This window comes from Pyrgilauda ruficollis, unplaced genomic scaffold (assembly GCF_017590135.1).
Source record: "Pyrgilauda ruficollis isolate IOZ18807 unplaced genomic scaffold, ASM1759013v1 scaffold149, whole genome shotgun sequence".
Taxonomy (NCBI): domain Eukaryota; kingdom Metazoa; phylum Chordata; class Aves; order Passeriformes; family Passeridae; genus Pyrgilauda; species Pyrgilauda ruficollis.
Window position 1 is genome coordinate 246,881 of NW_024513543.1, and position 17,478 is coordinate 264,358.

At 58.8% G+C, this 17,478-nt stretch overlaps 1 protein-coding gene across 1 annotated transcript in view; it reads left to right on the top strand.

The window, feature by feature from the left end:
* The first annotated feature begins 1,883 nt into the window (after positions 1 to 1,883).
* LOC121349953 (microtubule-actin cross-linking factor 1-like) overlaps positions 1,884 to 17,478 on the top strand; it is a 131,865-nt gene continuing 116,270 nt past the window's right edge. The window contains exon 1 of the mRNA XM_041460832.1: positions 1,884 to 2,083. Coding sequence (XP_041316766.1) covers positions 1,990 to 2,083 — 94 coding nt within the window. The 5' untranslated portion in view covers positions 1,884 to 1,989. The remainder of the gene's footprint in view (positions 2,084 to 17,478) is intronic.

Here is a 17,478-nt window from a genome sequence, read left to right on the forward strand (position 1 = left end):
GGGCGTGTCCAGTGGGTGGGCACGATCCAAGGGCTTGTCCCCCCGGTGGGCGTGTCCCGGGACAATGGGAGTGTCCCGGGGCGTGTCCCGTGCCAGCGAGTTGGTCCCGGTGGCGAGGGGCGTGTCCCCAGGGCGGGTCCCGCTGCCGGTGGGCGTGTCCCCGGGGCGTGTCCCGGCTTGTCCCCCCGGTGGGCGTGTCCCGGGACAATGGGAGTGTCCCGGGGCGTGTCCCGTGCCAGCGAGTTGGTCCCGGTGGCGAGGGGCGTGTCCCCAGGGCGGGTCCCGCTGCCGGTGGGCGTGTCCCCAGGGCGGGTCCCGCTGCCGGTGGGCGTGTCCCCGGGGCGGGTCCCGGTGCCGGTGGGCGGGTCTCGGTGGCGGTGGGCGTGTCCCCGGGGCGTGTCCCGCTGCCGGTGGGCTGTCCCCGGGGCGGTGAGATCCAAATAGCTTCTGCCTCACCTTTTCTCTTCACTTCCCTATCTGTTCTGCCATTTCCCATCTTTTGACTCTCACAGAGAGGACAATACAGCTTTTTTATGGGAATGACTGGAAAGCCTGTGGTGACAAGCCAAACCAGGTGAACAAACCCCAAGCAAAAATTAAGAGCAGCAGGTAATGATGCTCAGAGATATGGAAAATTATCCAACACAAAAAGGATGAGATGAAAAGCAGAACAGATTTCTCTTGGAGAAGCAAAACAACTTAAAGAAGGCAAGGATTAAGTTGTGGGCAATGGTGGTTTTGCTATATGCACATTTTAAACACAGTTTCAAAGAGGAAATGTTTTAGAAAAGCTCAAATCTTTTCACTCAAGTAAAGCTCCAAGCAGAGGAACAAGACCTCGGATTTAAACATGAACCCTGTGGTTTACCCTGTCTGCAAAACAGAGCCTATAGAAATGCACATTCTCTTGCATTTAGGCTGTTCCCAAGAGCAAGGCCCTGCCAGCAGAGTGCTCTGTTATTTCTACACTTGTGTGACAAGTGCCACCCCAAACCTGCAAAGGCTTGTTGGTAATCCAGCATCACTGATACTAAAACTGGCACATATCATCTCAGCAGCAAATTAATACTCTGCTATTTAACTGACACAGTAATATTTGTTTTTCCTGAAAAAGATGCATCCATCAACTTCCTGTTCCACTCAACTCTGTTTACCTAATGCAGACACAACTAATAATTTTGAGGCACATTATGTCTCAGAGAACTGACAGTTCCACCCCCACCAACCCATGAGCCACAATGACTGCTCTCCATGCATCACTCTGTGAGACACTCTGCTTTCCAACTATGTTTATGCATTAAGCAAGTCCATTCACTTTGACCTGTAAATTATTCCCTAAGTTAGTTTAACTAGGGAAAATATTGTGCTAGGAGAGATTCTTGCAGAATTTGGGCACTGTGCCTCAGCTAATCCTGCTCCATTTTCTCGTGGTCTCTAAATTTACCTTTTTTTTTTTGTCCCGCTGCCGGTGGGCGTGTCCCCGGGGCGGGTCCCGGTGCCGGTGGGCTGTCCCCGGGGCGGGTCCCGGTGCCGGGGGGCGGGTCTCGGTGGCGGTGGGCTGTCCCCGGGGCGGGTCCCGGTGCCGGTGGGCTGTCCCCGGGGCGGGTCCCGGTGCCGGTGGGCTGTCCCCGGGGCGGGTCCCGGTGCCGGGGGGCGGGTCTCGGTGCCGGTGGGCTGTCCCCGGGGCGGGTCCCGGTGCCGGTGGGCGGGTCTCGGTGGCGGTGGGCTGTCCCCGGGGCGGGTCCCGGTGCCGGTGGGCTGTCCCCGGGGCGGGTCCCGGTGCCGGGGGGCGGGTCTCGGTGCCGGTGGGCTGTCCCCGGGGCGGGTCCCGGTGCCAATGGACGTGTCCCCGGGGCGGGACCCGGTGCCGGTGGGCTGTCCCCGGGGCGGGTCCCGGTGGCGGGCGCGGCGCGGCGGAAGCGGCCCCGGCACAGACGGGCCCTGGCCGCGCCGCCGGCAGCTGCGCCCAGCCCGGGCACAAAGGCCGCCATGGCCGGCTACGTGCCGGGGCTGCTCCCGGCCAACCGGAGCCAGGAGAAGGAGTTCGTGCAGGCCTACGAGGACGTGCTGGAGCGCTACAAAGGTACCGAGCCCGCCGGGCCCGCGGCCGGGCCTGGAGCGCGCCGGGGCCGCCCCGCGGGGCTCACCCGGCGCCGTCCCGGAGCCTTCCCGGAACCTTCCCGTTGTTTTCCCGTTGTTTTCCCGGTGTTTTCTCGGTGTTATCCCGGTGCCCGCGCGCGCTGCGGGGTGGATGCTCGGGGGCAGCATCCTCGGCTTGTCCCCGCGTGGGGTGCCCCGCTCCGGGTGTCCCCAGCGTGGGGACAGCTCCGAGCGTCCCGGCTGTCGCTCGGCCCTGCCTGGGCTGCGTGCGGGGGCTCCGGCCCTGCGTGGGTTCCCCGGGTGCCGCGGCTCCTGCGTGGGCTGCCCGCGGGCTCAGCATCCCTGCGTGGGGCGCCCGAGGGATGAGCGACAGCGCTGTCCCCGGCGTGGGGTGCCTGCCAGCCCTGCCCGAGCGCCCCACCTCCCCTCGGTGCCTTTCCCACAGTTTCGGGGTCCCCGTGTGCCTTCCGTGGGGTGCCCGGCATCCCAGCGGGCAGCACGGCGTCCCCCATCCCTGTGCCCTCACCCGCGGGGCCACCAGGGCTGTGGGGACCCCTCCGTGTCCCCGGGGTCCCTCTCTGGTGGGGATGAGGAGCCCAGGTGCTGGTACCGGCAGTGAGTGTGCAGTTTTGATGTCATCCCCGGCAGCTGGGTGTGCGTTCTCATTCTTCTGCTTGTTATTATGATTTTTTTTTTTTTTCCTCCTCCCCGCTGCAGCGCTCGGCTTGTCCTGGAGCCCAGATTCCAGCCCCACAGGGCTCCCCGTGCTCCGTTTTATGAGTTCAGCAGCCAAGTCTCTTTAAAATGCGGATGGCCGGGCTCAGAGGAGCCAGGGCTCGCAGTGCCTGTTTCCTTTTCCTTTTTTTTTTTCCTGCGGAAAAAGGGGAAGAATGGATTCCCTGGCTCCCTGATTCCGGGGGTGCCACTCAAACATCCCAGAGGTGGGAGAGACGTGCAGCCTCCGCAGGGAGCAGGGAATAAAACCTCCTCGGGTGCCTTGGAAAAGGCACTGGGAAACGTGACCTGGGCTCGTCCAAGTACTTGACAAACTTTTTTATTAGTACAGAGCTGCTTTGATGTCCTTGGGTTCAGCGTGGAGACGCTGCCGTGGAAGGAGCCGCTGTTTGCATCGGGTTTGCTTTGTTCCAGGCAAAAAAATGGGAATTCCAGGGCCTGTAATGCACTTGGTCCAGCTGGAGCACCCTTGGCACCTGGGCTCCCCTTGCCCGCTCCCTGCCCTGGCTGTTGGTGCCTTCCATGAGCAGCTGGGTCCTTCTGGGAAGGAGTTTTGTAGGGAATACCTGGTTTTTGCACTGGGATATGGTAGAAAGCTGGAAATACCCCGCTGGGTGTTGTCAGAGCTTGTTTGTGGTGTAGGGGAAATGAGTGTTTATACTCCATGAAAGCTTTTCTTTGTTTTTGACCCTTTCTGAGCTCCCCACCCCTCCTGGGGCATCCCCCCAGCGCTGCAAGGGCCGAGTGGGAGCCCCAGTTTGGGTTGTTTGGGTCTGAGTTGGTGGATTTGTTGTCTCTTCCCTGTTATTCCCCGCTGCAGCTCCTGCAAACCGTTCGGTTTTTCCTGTCCAGAACAAGTTTTCCACTGGCTCATCCCCTCCCCCTCTTAATCCTGCAAAACCAGAGAGTTTTCGCTGAGATGTGACTGCTGAGCAGGGCAGACCTGTGGTGTTCTTGTGGTGGCCACCCCGGACCTGCCACATCCAGCAGGGCAAGGAGGACGCTTGGCACTGCCAGAGCCAGGATTGCAAATGCATTTCTCTTAGACAGCACCACTAAATACCCTAAAAAAATCCCAATTTGAGCAGCGAGGCCTCTGCTGAGCGAGCCGGGACAGGTCCGGAGGGAATGAGAGCGGCAGCACAGGAAGGATCCCAGAGCAGGCTGCGAGTCCTGGATTTCCCTGGTGAGCAGGAGTGAAGCAGCTGGCAGATCCCCGTGATTCCTTCCTTTCTTTCTAAGAACACCCACCCTCGGCAGCGAGCGGGGTGCCGTGCCGCAGCGCTGCGGCGCCGGGGCTCGCGGGATGCTCCCGATCCCGGGCCTGCCTGGGGGAGGACGTTTGCATCAGCGCTGCGGGGGCACCCACCTGCTGTGCCCTGCTGCCGAGGGGGTGGCTTCAACCACAGGATGGGGCTAAAAGTGGGCATTTTGGGGGTGGTGGCTCCGCTGATGTCTCAGCGCGTTGCTGCTCTCGCTTCCTTCAGCCGCCGGCGTCCTCGGGGTTGTCCCGTCTGGAGAGAACCCCAGTTCCCAGAATCACAGGTCCCCAGTGCCACTGCCTTCACCTGTGTGGCCCAGTTGGAAGCCAGCAGGCTGGTTCCCCGTGGGGATTCCAGCCCCTCTTGCCTCATCCCTGGAGCCGCGGCACATGCCGGGACCTGCTGCCGCGGATCCCGCTGGGAGCGACGGCGTCGGCGCGGGGGTGATGCTGCTGGTGGAGCTTTTTGGACACCTCTCTTTTGGGGTTTGGGCTGACTGTGTTGTCCTGATCTGAGGCCACTCTCCGTTCCCATGGCAGCCTCCTGTCGTGTTTTGGGGTGCTGACCCTCGTGTGGAAATCGTGGCCCCGAGCTGAGCAGCCCCCGGCAGCTCAAGGGTGCCGGCGGCTCTGCCAAGCTCAGAACACAGGTCATGCTTCCCCTGCTCTCAGTGCTGTAAACATTAACTAATCAATCCTGGTGAAATCCTTTCTTTCTCGTAATTAACTGGGGGTTTTTTTGGGATTGGGGGTAGAAAACCTGGAGCTGTGGCACCTTAAAAGCTTTTCCCTGCTCCCGGCGCTGTGTCTGCCTGCTCCGTGGTGCCCGGCACGTGGCCTGGCTTGTTTGGACTGGGACAGCACAAGGTGGTTTGTCACCTTGGTTGAGTAAACTGCCTTCATTTAGGGAGGCAACAACCTCCCAAGGACTGGAGGAGACCTTAGGGTGGGCAGGAGAGGTGGGGGACCCTTGTATAGATCAACCAGGATTCATTCCAGTTGGGACTGGAGCCTTCCTGGTGGTGGGTGGCATTCCTGGCCGTGGCCATCTCTGAAGAACCTCATTTTTTCCCACTTGTGGCTGGTGTTGTGCCACAACAAACGCACCTGGAGGTGTTGAGGACTCGGAGGTTCCTTGAGCCAAGCAGCTCCCCCAGCGTGCAGCCGCCTCCTGATGCAAGGCATTGCTGGGAGATCCATCCCACGGGGACAAACATCGCTCTGGCTGGTGCCTCTGTGGCCTGTGAGATCACTGCTGGGGCTGCTGGCGTGGTGGTGACTCCTCACTGGGGGAGAGGAAGCCCTTCTTCCCCTTCATCCCTCAAGAGAAGGGTTGGCCAAGTTCCACTTTTGGAGCGGAGAGTCCCTGGCTGGAGCAAGTGTGGGGGGAAGCTGGGCTGGAGGCCAAGGGATTTTCCATCATTGGGTGAATAACCCTGATTTTTGGGGGGGTTTGTGTGGCAGTCATTGGCTTCTCTGGCATGGGGGAAGGGGACCAGAGGCAAAAGGGGGGCTCAGGGAGGTGGCAGGAGCCCGGGGCAGCCCTGGGTGTGTGAGGTGGGTGCAAGGAGCTGTTTTGCTCCTTTTGCTTCAGCCAGCAGGGAAACGGGGCTGGTGGCATTGCAGGTGACAGGATGCACCCCTCCTGGCCTGGCTGGCTCTCTGCGTGGAGCCATCCCCATGCCAAGGCCCGGAGGTGCCTCCCGGGCTGGGATTGCCTGGCACAGAGGCGTGTGCCTCCCCCCATGCCGCCGGCATCCCCGGGACCAGCGGAAGCCGCGGCCGTGTCCTGGTGCCCTGCTGATGACCCAGAACCGTGGCTGAGCCCTGCTCTCACAGCTCCTGCGGCTCTTGGCTGCTTCTCCTCCTTCCCACGTGGTGAGAAGATCCCCTGGGAGGGCAGGGGGTGGCTGCGAGGTGGCCTCACCCTGTACCTGCCTGGCACCGGGATGTGAGCGGGGCTGCGCCGGGAGGCTTTGATCTCCTCTCAGCAGCCTTTGGAAAGGGCTGGGGCTGTTCCCTGCCTGCTCTGCTCAGCTCTGCATTCCCGTGGAGCCTTTTCCTTCCCGGCTCATGCTCCGGGGCGAGACCGGAGTCTTTGACCTCCGTCTGCTGGGTCTGAGCCAACCTCCTTTCCAGGCTGTGTCAGCTAAGTTTAGACTGCTCTGGACATACCGTGGCTGATGCCAGTGGCAAGGAACCTCCCAGAGGGAAGTAAAACAAGAGGTTTTATTTAAATTTAAAGTGTCTTAACACCATTGTTTGAATACCCTGGTGATAAGTGCCTTTTTTATGGGTCTGGAATGGATAAATCCAGGCTGTGGGAGCAGCAGGGTGCTGCAGGTTCCAGTTCCTCCTGTCTTGCTGCAGGGAGAGGCTGTGCTGGAGCTGGGGGTGGGCAAGAAGGAGCTGGTCCATGCTGGGATCGCTGGATCCAGCTCCAAACTCCTGGACAGAGGGGCTGTGAGCCCTGCCTGGACCATGTGGCTGGTTCCTGCACGGGGCAGTGTTTCTCTGCTGGCTGCAGCAGCAGGGCCAGGACAGCCGTGGGGTGGCAGGAGGATGCTCAGAGCAGCTGGGAAGCAACACAGGGAAACCCTGGAAGGAACCCCTCTCCCTGATATCCAACAATCCAGCCCTTCCCAATCCTCTCTGTGTCTCTGCCATGCCCAGGGCTGTGGTTGTGTTCGTGGGTCCCAGGACGAGGGAAGAGATGAGAATCTTGACTCCATGTTTTAGAAGGCTGATTTATTATATTATGATATTATATTATATTAAAATGCTATACTAAAACTCTGCTAAAAAGAACAGAAAGAAAGGATCTGTCAGAAGACTCAAAAGGAAAGGAATAGAATGGATAACAAAATCCTGTGACCACTCACAGCCTCGACACAGGTGGCTGTCATTGGTCATCAAGTAAAAACAATTTCACATGCTGGGTAAACAATCCTCCAAATCACATTCCAAAAGCAGCAAAACATGGAGAAGCTGAAGCATCCTGGCTTCTCAGGAGACAAGATCCTGACAAAAGGATTTTTCATAAAACATGTCTGTGGCACAGGGCGTCTCTGCCGTGCTGTGGCTGGATCTTAGCAACGCCAGCGGAGTGTTCCAGGCAGGTGAGGCAATCGCTGCCCTGGGGAGAGGCGGTGCTGCCACACCTGGGATGGGGACACAGCTGGAGCCCTGGCTGCTGGGGCTGGTCAGCCGTGCCGTGCCCCCCGGCAGTGGGTGAGCCCTGCCAGCTCCATGGGCAGGACCAGCAAACCGGCTCCTCTCCTCAGCCCTGATTGCTCACACCTTTCCCATCCCGTCCCATCCCATCCCATCCCATCCCGTCCCATCCCGTCCCGTCCCATCCCATCCCAGGGTGGGACCCAGCAGAGCCGGTGCTGGGGGAGCAGGGTTGGAGGCAAGGAGCTGATCTGCCCAGCACACCCCTCATCCCTGCTGGATGCTGTCCTTGAGATCTGCCTTTCCTTCCAGACTTCTTTCCTGCCTTCCTTTCCTGCCTTCCTTCTGCTCTTTCTCCGGGGAAACTCCAGATTTAATCTCTCAGCACTGCCCTGTCTGGGGGGTCTGGGGAGGTTTAAACAGCCTCCAGCTTGGAGAGGGAAACTGCCAAGGAAATTCGCAGGATGCTTGTGTTAATGAGCTGGGAAGTTTCACTTCCAAGCTCTTGTGGTGGGGTTTTGTGTGTCTGGATGGATCTCACCCGGCTGGGGGGCCGGGGAGGGGGATCCTCCAGCCTCAGCTTCCCACGGGGATGTGTGGTGGGGCAGGAGGCTGAGTGATCAGATTTGGCCTGTGTTTGGCCCTGGACAGGGTGAAATGAGTCCTGGGATGTGATCTGAGTGTCCTGCTCCTGGGTCAGATAAGCCCAGGGATTCCTGGAAGATGGGGGGGGGAGTGGGAGGGGGGCTCTTGGGCAAGATGGTTTGGGAGATTCGGGGTGAGAAGCAGGATGCTGATCCTGGCAGGATGGGCTGCAGCTCCCTGTGGCCCCTCAGAGCACAGCCTGGCCCTGTGGCTGCCAGCAGAGGTGGGACAGGTCTGGCTGCAGAGCCTCTCCTGGTCCCTGCAGCCGTGTCCTCTCCGTGCCTGGAGTGTCCCTTTGTCACCCACTGTTTATCAGCGCTCTGAGCCAGCCAGCTCCGGGCGCTGGGAGGCCACAGTTGTGTTTATTTTGTTGTTTTCCTGTGCGTGACAAGCCTGCATTTCCATTTTTCATTTCCTGTTGAGCCCTGTTTCCCTCCCCTGAGTCCCAGCGTGCCCTGCCTGCCCTCCTCTGCTCAGATGAGTGGTTTTTTTTTTTTTAATGATGCTGGAGAAGCTTTTCCAGCCTCCCACAGGTGATGAGTGCTGTGTTTTGCACCTCTGCAGCACCTGCGTGGGCTGTGTTCTCTCCCAGCTTCTGTTTTGCCCACCTTGAGCTCTGCTGGGAGCCTTTTCCCCTTCCCCAAGCTCTGCTGGGACCCCTGCCCAGGTCGGGGGCGTAATCCTGGCATGGCTGGGATTGAAACCAGCTCCTTCTCCAAGTCTCTTGCTCTGCCCTTGCTCCCCCAGCCATCCACCCCTCTCCTGCACAGCCACAAAGCTGTGCCTTGATCCCAGTGGGATTTTTGTGTCCTGTCAGGCTGGGACTCATCTTGGTTTTTATTAATTGTTATTTGGGTCCGTTGTGACCCTACAGAAATGCTTTTGCCAGCAGTTTATTTTTCCCTGCAGGAAACTGTATACAAGGGCTCCCTTGGCTGGGAGATTCCAGCTGACCTTGGGCAGTTTTGCTCCTGGTAAATCCTGTGGGAGCGACTCCTTTCCATGCGGGGTGGGGTCGGGATATCTTCCCAGCCTGGTGGTCCCGCTCTGCCCACCAGCTAATGAGCGTTAATTAGTGCCCCCATGCACCACCCCGTGCTTCAGGCGTGTTCAATTGCCACCACAGTGATGCTGGGGACAGCTGGTGTGGTCCCTGTGACCCCTCTGGTGACAGTGCAGCCTTAAGGCTGTCCCTAAATAAATCCACCTGCACCCCAGACGTGTCCAGGATCCATTCCCTGGCTCTGACAACATCCTTGGCATGGCTTCAACAGCCCCATCCCCACTTTTGGGGCTGCTGAGGTGTCCCAGCATCCCCTCAGCTCCGGGGTGACAGCGCTGGGGACATCAGTGGTGGCACGGGAGGTTTCAGTGTAGGTGGCTCCAGACGCTGCTGCCTGGGGGGGATATTTCATCCTGGGGGGGATATTTCATCCTGGGGGATATTTCAGCTGTTTGGGATGCTTCTCGTTCCTGCTGGGAGGGCAGTTGCTGTGCTGGGAGATCTGGGATTCCTGGATGTTTCGGGAGCTGGGGGCTCCCCTGACGCCCCCCTCCCCAGTCTCAGTGTGCTGGTGGAGCCAGCTGGAGGGATCCTCCCTCCTCCAGGAATTCCTGGCGTTCCCGGCAGAGGGGAGAGGAGCTGGGATGCTTGGGGATGGGATCTGGTGGCGTCAGACCCGCTTGCCATTAACCCCCTCGGGGCTGGAGGAGGGAAGTGTCCTTCTCCCCATCAAGGCAGGGTTTGGGGGAGCTCAGGGGGTTCTGGGGTGAATTCCCCCCATCTCCTTCCTCCTGCTGTCATTTTGCTGCCTGCTTGCCCTGTCCAGTGGCCATCCTGGAGGGGTCTGGTCTCTTCCCTTTGCCAGGAAGGGAGGGATGGGGATAAATAAGGTGGGATCTCACTGTCCCCCCGTGATGGGCTCAGCTCTCCGTGCCTCTTTGGGGGTGTTGGAGAGGAAGGACCTGATGTCCCCTCATGTCCCCTCCACAGGGCTGTTCCCACCCTTCCTTCTCACAACCCCTTTGTCAGCAAGGATCAGGATTTTTTTTTTCCCTTTTTTTTTTCCCTTCCTTTAGAGGAAAATTCCATTGTGCTATTTTTAGTGGTGACAACTTGGCTTCTCCCAACAACTTTGATTCTGCTGCCGGCGGGCGCGGGGGCATGGCTGGGAATGGCCCTGTGATGCCAGGGATGCAGAGGGCACCAGGCACCTCCAGCTCCTAAATCCAGGCTCTTCATGTGGCCACTCCCTGGTGGAGATGGATGGATCAGCTCCCTGGATCAGCTCCTGGATCAGCTCCTCGCTGGGAGCTGAGGATGTCACCTCCATCCCCAGGGGTGCAGAGGGTGCTGGGGTAACCAGGGTGTGGAGGAGGCACCTCACCACTGCCCCTCTTTCCAACTGGGAGCTCCCTAAGGGAATTTTGGCTCCTTGGTTCCCAGCTGTCAGGGGCACAAGCAGCAACTGGCCTGCTGGGTTTGCTGTGCTCACCATGCAAAGTGATACCCCCGGTGTGTGTCTGTCCCTGGAGAAGTGTCTGTGTGTCCTGGAGCTGTGGAGGAGGTGGACACAGGGTTGCTTCCATGAGTGTTTTGTTTTTTATTAATATTTTTATGGATAATTTGCCATGGGATGTGATTTGTTCTGGGGATGCATCTCACAAACAGGGAAGGAGCCAGGGGTTCAAGTGCCCGTGGATGAGAGGAATCTCCTTGCTACCCTGAGTTTCAGGGAGCTTCCCCCCCGATTTTTGGGGGGAGATTTGGCTCCTGCAGCACATCCTTGCTCTATTTCTCTCCCCTTCCTCTGGCAAAGCTCAAATGCTGTGTGGGAGCCCAGGCAGGATGATCCTGCACCGTGTGGTGGGTCTTGCTCAATCTGCTGGGATCTTTCCAGAGAGGGAATGGGGAGAGCAGGATCCACCTCCATGACAGCACGTTTCAACACTACTGATGATGATTATATTATTATAATTATCATTGCCATTATTGTCTTTATTATTTGATTTAACAGAAGTCCTGGTCTGTGCCTGGTGGACACCAGTCCTGCTGAAGGGCAGCAATGAGCAGGTCAGGCACTCGGATGGCTCTGGGCTGGTTCCTGCTGCCAAAAATTCCTTTAAAACCAGTAAATCTCCTTTTCAGCTTTGTAAGCCCCTTGCAGCCAGGATGAGGTGAACATGTGGCGAGTGTCAGGGGGCAGAGACAGGAGGGATCTGCTCCCCATCTGCTCCTGGGTCTCACCTGGCCCATTTTTCCAACATTTTATGGCACTTTTCTGACTCCTTCTCCCACACTGTTGGCCTGGTGGCAGTCACCAGGGTGGCTTTTCCCACAAGGATGGGAGCCCATCTGCCCCTGCCTGCGTTTTCCTCGCCTTAAATCCCATTGGTTTTTTTTTTTTCTTTCCCCTCCCAATTCCCTCAAACACTCTCCTTGCTGGAAATATCCCCGGGACATACAATCTCTGAAAGCTCCGGCGTGGAGGGGTGGGATGAGGGATGCCGGGGGGCCCTGGTGGTTCAGGGCAGTTGCTGGGCTCATTTGCAAAAAGGGGGGTGGCCTCAGCCCTGGGAGGCTTTCATCAAATAAGGAAACACTGCCAGTGGTCAAAGGGCGACGGAGAGGAGTCCAGCAGGAATGCTGAGCTGGGGACAGTGGCTGGAGCTGGTGGGTGCCCCGATGCCACCCAGCTGAGCAAGGGAGGGTGTGTTCTGCTGGAAGATGAACTTGGAGAAGTACAAGAAGTTCCTGGATGGACTCGGCACCCTCAGAGGTATTTGTGACCCATGGCAGGGGGAGGCTGAGCAGATGGGTGCCACCATCTGTCATCGATCCCCGATCAGGCGGATCCAGCGCTCCGGGCACGGCCAGGAGGAGCTGCCGGGGAGGGGTGGTGCTTCCAGGGCTTCACTTCCCTCTTTTGTCCTCTTCTTGGGTTTGGAGCTGGGCACAAAGGAGCACAAGAACAACTGGGGAAGGAACTGAGCTCCAATTCCTGCTCTGGGGGAGAGCAGGCTGCTGTTCCCACGGGCTCTGCTGAGCGCGTTTTCACCGCGTGGCTGCGGGTGCGAGGTGGCACCCGGGTGCAGATTGCTGTTTTCCCACTTCTCTTCTTTCTAAAGCTCTTTCTCAGTGCTCTGCCCTCTCCTGCCTCTCAGGCTGTCCCTGGAGAGCCAGCTGGGACACCCGATCGTGCTGGGCTGGCCCCTGGCAGGTGGCTGGAGGCACGCAGCCGTTGTCCCACTGTCACAAGCAGCGAGCCAGGGCTGCGGGAGAGCAGCTCGGCTTACCTGGTGCTCTGAGAATGCTTTTTCTCCCCTTTCTTTCTCTATTTCTTACCCTCCCTACTGTCAGAGGAGCTTTTTCCTCTGGAATTCCCAGCCAGCCTCATCCTGCTGCAGGAGTTCTGCTAGAAGGAGAGGAGAGGGAAACAGAAGGCACCTGGAATGCCATCGCCTGTCATCCAACAATGCTGTCATTGACTTGCCCCTTTTTACAGCAAGGCCTCGGCTGGGCTTTACCAGCTGATCCCATTGTATAACAAAGGTGAATCAATTCCATGTTTAATTTAGCAGGGAGCCAAGGGAGTTGTCACCAGCGGGCTGGCAGTGTCCCCACCCTCCCGTGCCGCCACCGCCGCTGCGAAGGGTTAATCCCACAGCTCTGTGCTGACAGCTGCCCTGAGTTATAGAGTCTGGGAGGAATATAATTCACTTTCTTATGCTGCCCTGGTGTCCATCATACATTTTTCCTGAGCCTCGCTGCAGCTGGCACTGGGAATCAATGTGAAAGGAGCCCTGAGCTGCCATGTGCTGGCTGGGAGTGCCGGGGGTGGTGGCTGCCTCTGTCCCCTCCATCTCCATCCCCTCAGCAGCCAGAGCAGGGATGGGTGCTGGCTTTGGGTGTGGGGTTTGGGTGCCATTGAGCCCCACTCTGTGTTTTGGGGCTGCTGCTGAAGCTCTCCCATGCAGCTTTCCAGCCCCGTCTCCGGCTGCAGCTCGGCGAATTCCCGTCGTGCCCGCGAGAGCGAGGTGCAGGGAGCCAAGATGACATTATTAATCGTGTTTACAAGGTGACTGCTTGCAGGAGCTGAGCTGGCAGCCTTCCCCTCTCCAGGTGCTGCCCAGAGCTCAGCCAGGAGTGTTGGCTCCCGCATCCCAGAGCTCCTGGCACTTTCCGTTCCCGCGAGCCCGGAACAAGGACGTGGAAGCGCGGGTGGCACGTCCCTGAGAAGCCCAGTCTGTGGGTTTTGGTCTGTTTTGCTGCCTCTAGACCCAGTGATGACGACTTTTTCTGTCACCAGCTGTGTTTACCATAGCCCTTTGTGGCTTTAGTTCAGTGGGGTGGAGGCTGGAGTTGTCCAACCTGGTCTGGTCGAAGGTGTTCCTGCCCGTGGGGGTGAAATGGCCTTTAAGGTCCCTTCCAACCAAACCAGTCTGGGATTCTGTGCTTGAACCAGCACAGTTTGAGCCCTTTCATGCTGCTGGGGGTTTTCCAGTGCATCCAAGCACAAAAGGGGTGCCCACAGGGAATGTTTGGCTCTCTGGCATGGGGATGCTGTGCCGTGCATCCTGCTGTCACTGTTTGCCACTGCCATGGATCTAAGTGTGCTCCCAGGACTGAGAACAGCCAGCCCAGCCTGCCCTTGAGCTACAGGGCTGGCCAGAGCTGGAGGAAAACAAGGTTTTATTGCTGGAGAGGTTTCTTTTCCCTTCTCCCCCCCTCATCTCTATTCATCTCCCCGGGGAGGTGGAGGCAGCAGCGGATATTGGAGCTGGGAGTGTTTCATATGTAAATGCTCGTGTGTGTAAGTCCAGGCCCCTGACCCCCGGCTCCGTGCCAGCATCCATCCCTGTCAGCCCTCCAAGGGGCTTGGAGAGCATCCCAGTGCCCCCAGCTGGGATGGGGCTGGGGGGCCCTGCCAGATCCCTGTCTCCATGCTGGGGACAAAGGATGCTGCTCCAGGGGGGACCCTGCCCCGGTGGGTGTGGGGTCACCCAGACTTTCCACGCAGTTTCCATCTTGAGTTTCCCGGTGCAGCGTCGGTCACGGCCCCGAGATGACCAGATCCTTTGGGCTGGGCTGAGGAAACCCATTAGATTACAAATTTATTGCTGGGTTAATTTTACCAGCGAGCACGAGGCCGGCCGGTTTCGCTTTCTGAGGAGTTTTGTTGTTTACTTGGTAGCCGGCTCAAACCTGGCATCTCCTCGGCCCTGTCCGTGCATTGCCAGCTAATCTGGCTCCATCTGACCTTGGAGCTGCCACGTGCTTTCCCCAGGGGAACCGGGCTCAGATTTTCCCCTGTGACCAAGGAGTGGGTCCATGCTTGTTCCTGTCACCTCACCGTGGCACATGTGCCCGCAGTGAGGAATTTTGCAGCTCCGCTGAGTTTCTGCTGTTAAAAAGGAGGGATTTGGGTGTCAGGTGCTGCCTGAAGGATGTGTGGGGTCAGAGCAGGAGGCAGGAGCAGCATCCTGCCCTGCTGTGTGCCACGGTGCTGGAGTGGTGCCACAGCCTGTCCCCTTGTCACTGTTTGCTTTCGTCCCATCGTGTGGTGGCTTCCCCGAGGAGCAGACGGGGCCGTCCAAGGTGGCCGGGTGTGATAAGAGATCCAGGGCCAACATCTTCCCTGGCTGCCCTGGGTGGAGACCCTGGTGAGTTTTGGCTCCTCCAGCACGAGCTCTGCCAGCCCTGTGTCCTTGTGCATGAGGAGGATGGGGCTGGTGTCTCCTGGGAAAAGGTGGGGGACACTTCCAGCACGGCCACCCGGTGTCCCCTGGGCAGCCCTGCCAGGCAGGGACACTCACAGGCTGTGTCCTAACTGAGGATCTCTGCTGATTTACAGCTTTCCAACCACTGCTTTGTGGTGCCAGGGATGGTTTTAGCCCCAGAGAGGTCCAGCTCAGCCCTGCTGAGGGAATCTGCTGGGCTTGGGCCAGGCTGGAGGGGTCCGGCGGATCTGGGGCTTGAACGGAGCGGCCAGAGCAGTGTTAGCAACTGGATTATTTCATTTGCTTTTTAACAGGGATTAAGTTTCTCTGCAGGAGAGCAGGTCTCTAGGGAACAGAAGTTTTGGGCTCCTGCCTCCCCCTTTTTTTTAATCCTACATTTCTCTGTGCTGCTGCACGCCAAGGCCAACTGGCCGGGAGCTGGCGGGAGCAGCTGGGATGAAGCATCACTTCAGGGCACAGCACAGCCATGACCTGGGGTGTGAGCGAGCTGGGAAGGACCAGGACCAGGTCCTGGGTGCTTTGTGGGGGCAGCTGTGGGTGCTGTGCTCCTCAGACCCCCCCCTCTCCAGAGGCAGGGTGCTGGGGCTGGCTGGCAGAGCAAGCCGCCGCTCCTTCACCCGCCCGGCGTTAATCAGGTTTCACACTGCTTAGTTTGGGACAGCTAATGAGATCAGGGCTCAAGGTTGCTGCCTGCCCTCCATCTGCAGAGGAAGAGGAGGGAATCGGCTGCTTCCTTCTCTTTGACCTCCATTTCTCAGAGGAGGCTTTGCACATCTCCAGCTCCACCAGCGCCGTCCTCGCGCTGGCAGCGTGGCGAGGCTGGGGAGACCCTGAGCTGCCTTTTGGGGCACACCTGGGGAGCTGCAGGCAGAAAAAACAGGGGACCCACAACTTCCTAACAGCACCTTGGGCAGTGACCTCTGTGCTTTATTTGTGGAGCTGGTGGCCATACCCAGGGGACAGCCCAGCCCTGACCCCCGTGGCCCCAACACCCCCGTTGTATGGAGCCTGTGCAAACACAGCAGCCCCCAAACAAAGCTCAGCCAGTTCCCACTAGCCCAACATTTCCCTATTTCCCCCGCTGCCAAGCAGCCTCTGCTTGGCGTTGGAATAACGAGCCTCTCTGCGGAGACACCGGCTCTTTTGTTAGCTGGCAGAAAAGGAGTTTTGATGCCGGCCATCCCTCCGCCCCCCGGCTTTCCTGCTCCCTAAGCCGCTGCTGTGGGAAGTGCAAAGCTTGGACTTGAGCTGCTGGGGATGATCCCAGTGCCTGCACTCCTATCCAGCTCCCCATGGCTCTCCCTGGGCTTGGCGAGCAGCTCTGCACCCCGAGCAGCCCCAGCACAGCGGGGTCTGCCTCTCACATAAGTTGGGAGATTTTTCCAGCATTCAGGGCGTTCCTGGTGCTGCTGTGCAGGCAGCGGGTGCAGGATTTGGGATTTGGGTTGCTCCCCTGTGCCTCTCCCCTCTGCCGGGGTTTCTATCAAATCTCCTGCTGGGGGGTTTTTTGGTGATTTGTTTTTTCATGGCTTTCTCCCCGCACTGCCGGGGTGTGCTGGGAATTCTGGAGCAGCTGTTTATCCAGCGGCTCTGTGGAGGTGTCCCCGTGGCCGGAGGGGCAGGGAGGGACCCAGAGATGGCATCACCTTCCTCCTCCTCCCCCAGCCTGGGAAAGAAGCCACCTCTCGTGTCAGCACAGGCCCCTGGGAAGGCGTGCAGACGTGTGTGGTGTGTCCTCTTGCACGTGGGTGTGCGAGCAAGCCTTCCTCTGCCCGGGGCTGGTGGTGCTCCCTCCTGCAGAGCTCGTGCTATTTTCTGCTGGGAGGCTTTTGCTGTTCTTTCTCTTTGCTGTTCCTTCCCTTTGCATCCCCATCCTCACCTCTCCCCTCTCACCCAGCATTTCCCAGTGCATCCAGGATGGCTCCAATCTCTCCGTTCAGCTTTGATCTGTGCCTTTCCCTGTTCCCTCCTGCCCTCCCCGTGCAGGACAATGCCACCGAGTCCGTGCCAGCTCCGCGGGGTTCGGTGCTTTCCGGGCTTACGTGGCCGTGAATTTCGTGGCATCACTCAACGAGCAGGCACTGCCAGCGTCCTCGGAGGGGTGACAAGCCACGGGAGGCTTCCGAGAAGTGGGAAGCGATGAAATAATGCCTGAGCTGCTGTGTCAGCAGAATCCCAGCAGCCTTGGGGAGGGTGGATGGAGGGAGGTTTGTCCTGCTGGGAAAGCAGCGGTGAGATCACCCCCCCTCCAGCGTGACGCTCGCTCCCGGGCTGAGAGAGAGTTCCAAAGGCCAGGCAGTGCTGGGGAGAGTCGGAGTGAGATGTGTCCAGGCTGGCTTTGTGTGCACGTGGCTCGTGGGCAAGGATCAGTGTCAGGGGCACGGAGAGCTGGGGTCACGCTGGGGGATGCATGGAGGGGTTTTTTCTGGGTGTCCCAGGAAAGGTGCTCAATCTGGGGCACCAAAAAGTGAGCCCCACCAAGGAAAGGAAGGTGATGCCTTGGGTATGCCAACTGCTCTTCCTGCAGGAAATGTGGGAGCCTCTTCCTGATCCTGCTGTGCAGGGAGCAGTCTCCTCTTGAGTTATTTTTGAGGTTCTGGAGGCCCTGGGTTCTCCTCTTGGCTCTGTCCATCTCACCAGAGCTGGTCCCTTTGGGTGGCCCCTGTTGGGATGTCACATTCCTGTAGACCCCATAACTGCTGGTGTGCTGGGGGATTTGCCCTCCAGCCTGGCAGCAGGAGCTCGTGCTGCTGGGGAATGATTAAGTCATGAGCAGGTGGCTGTCCAGCTCAGCTGTTTGCCTTTGCAGGATGAAAGCCACA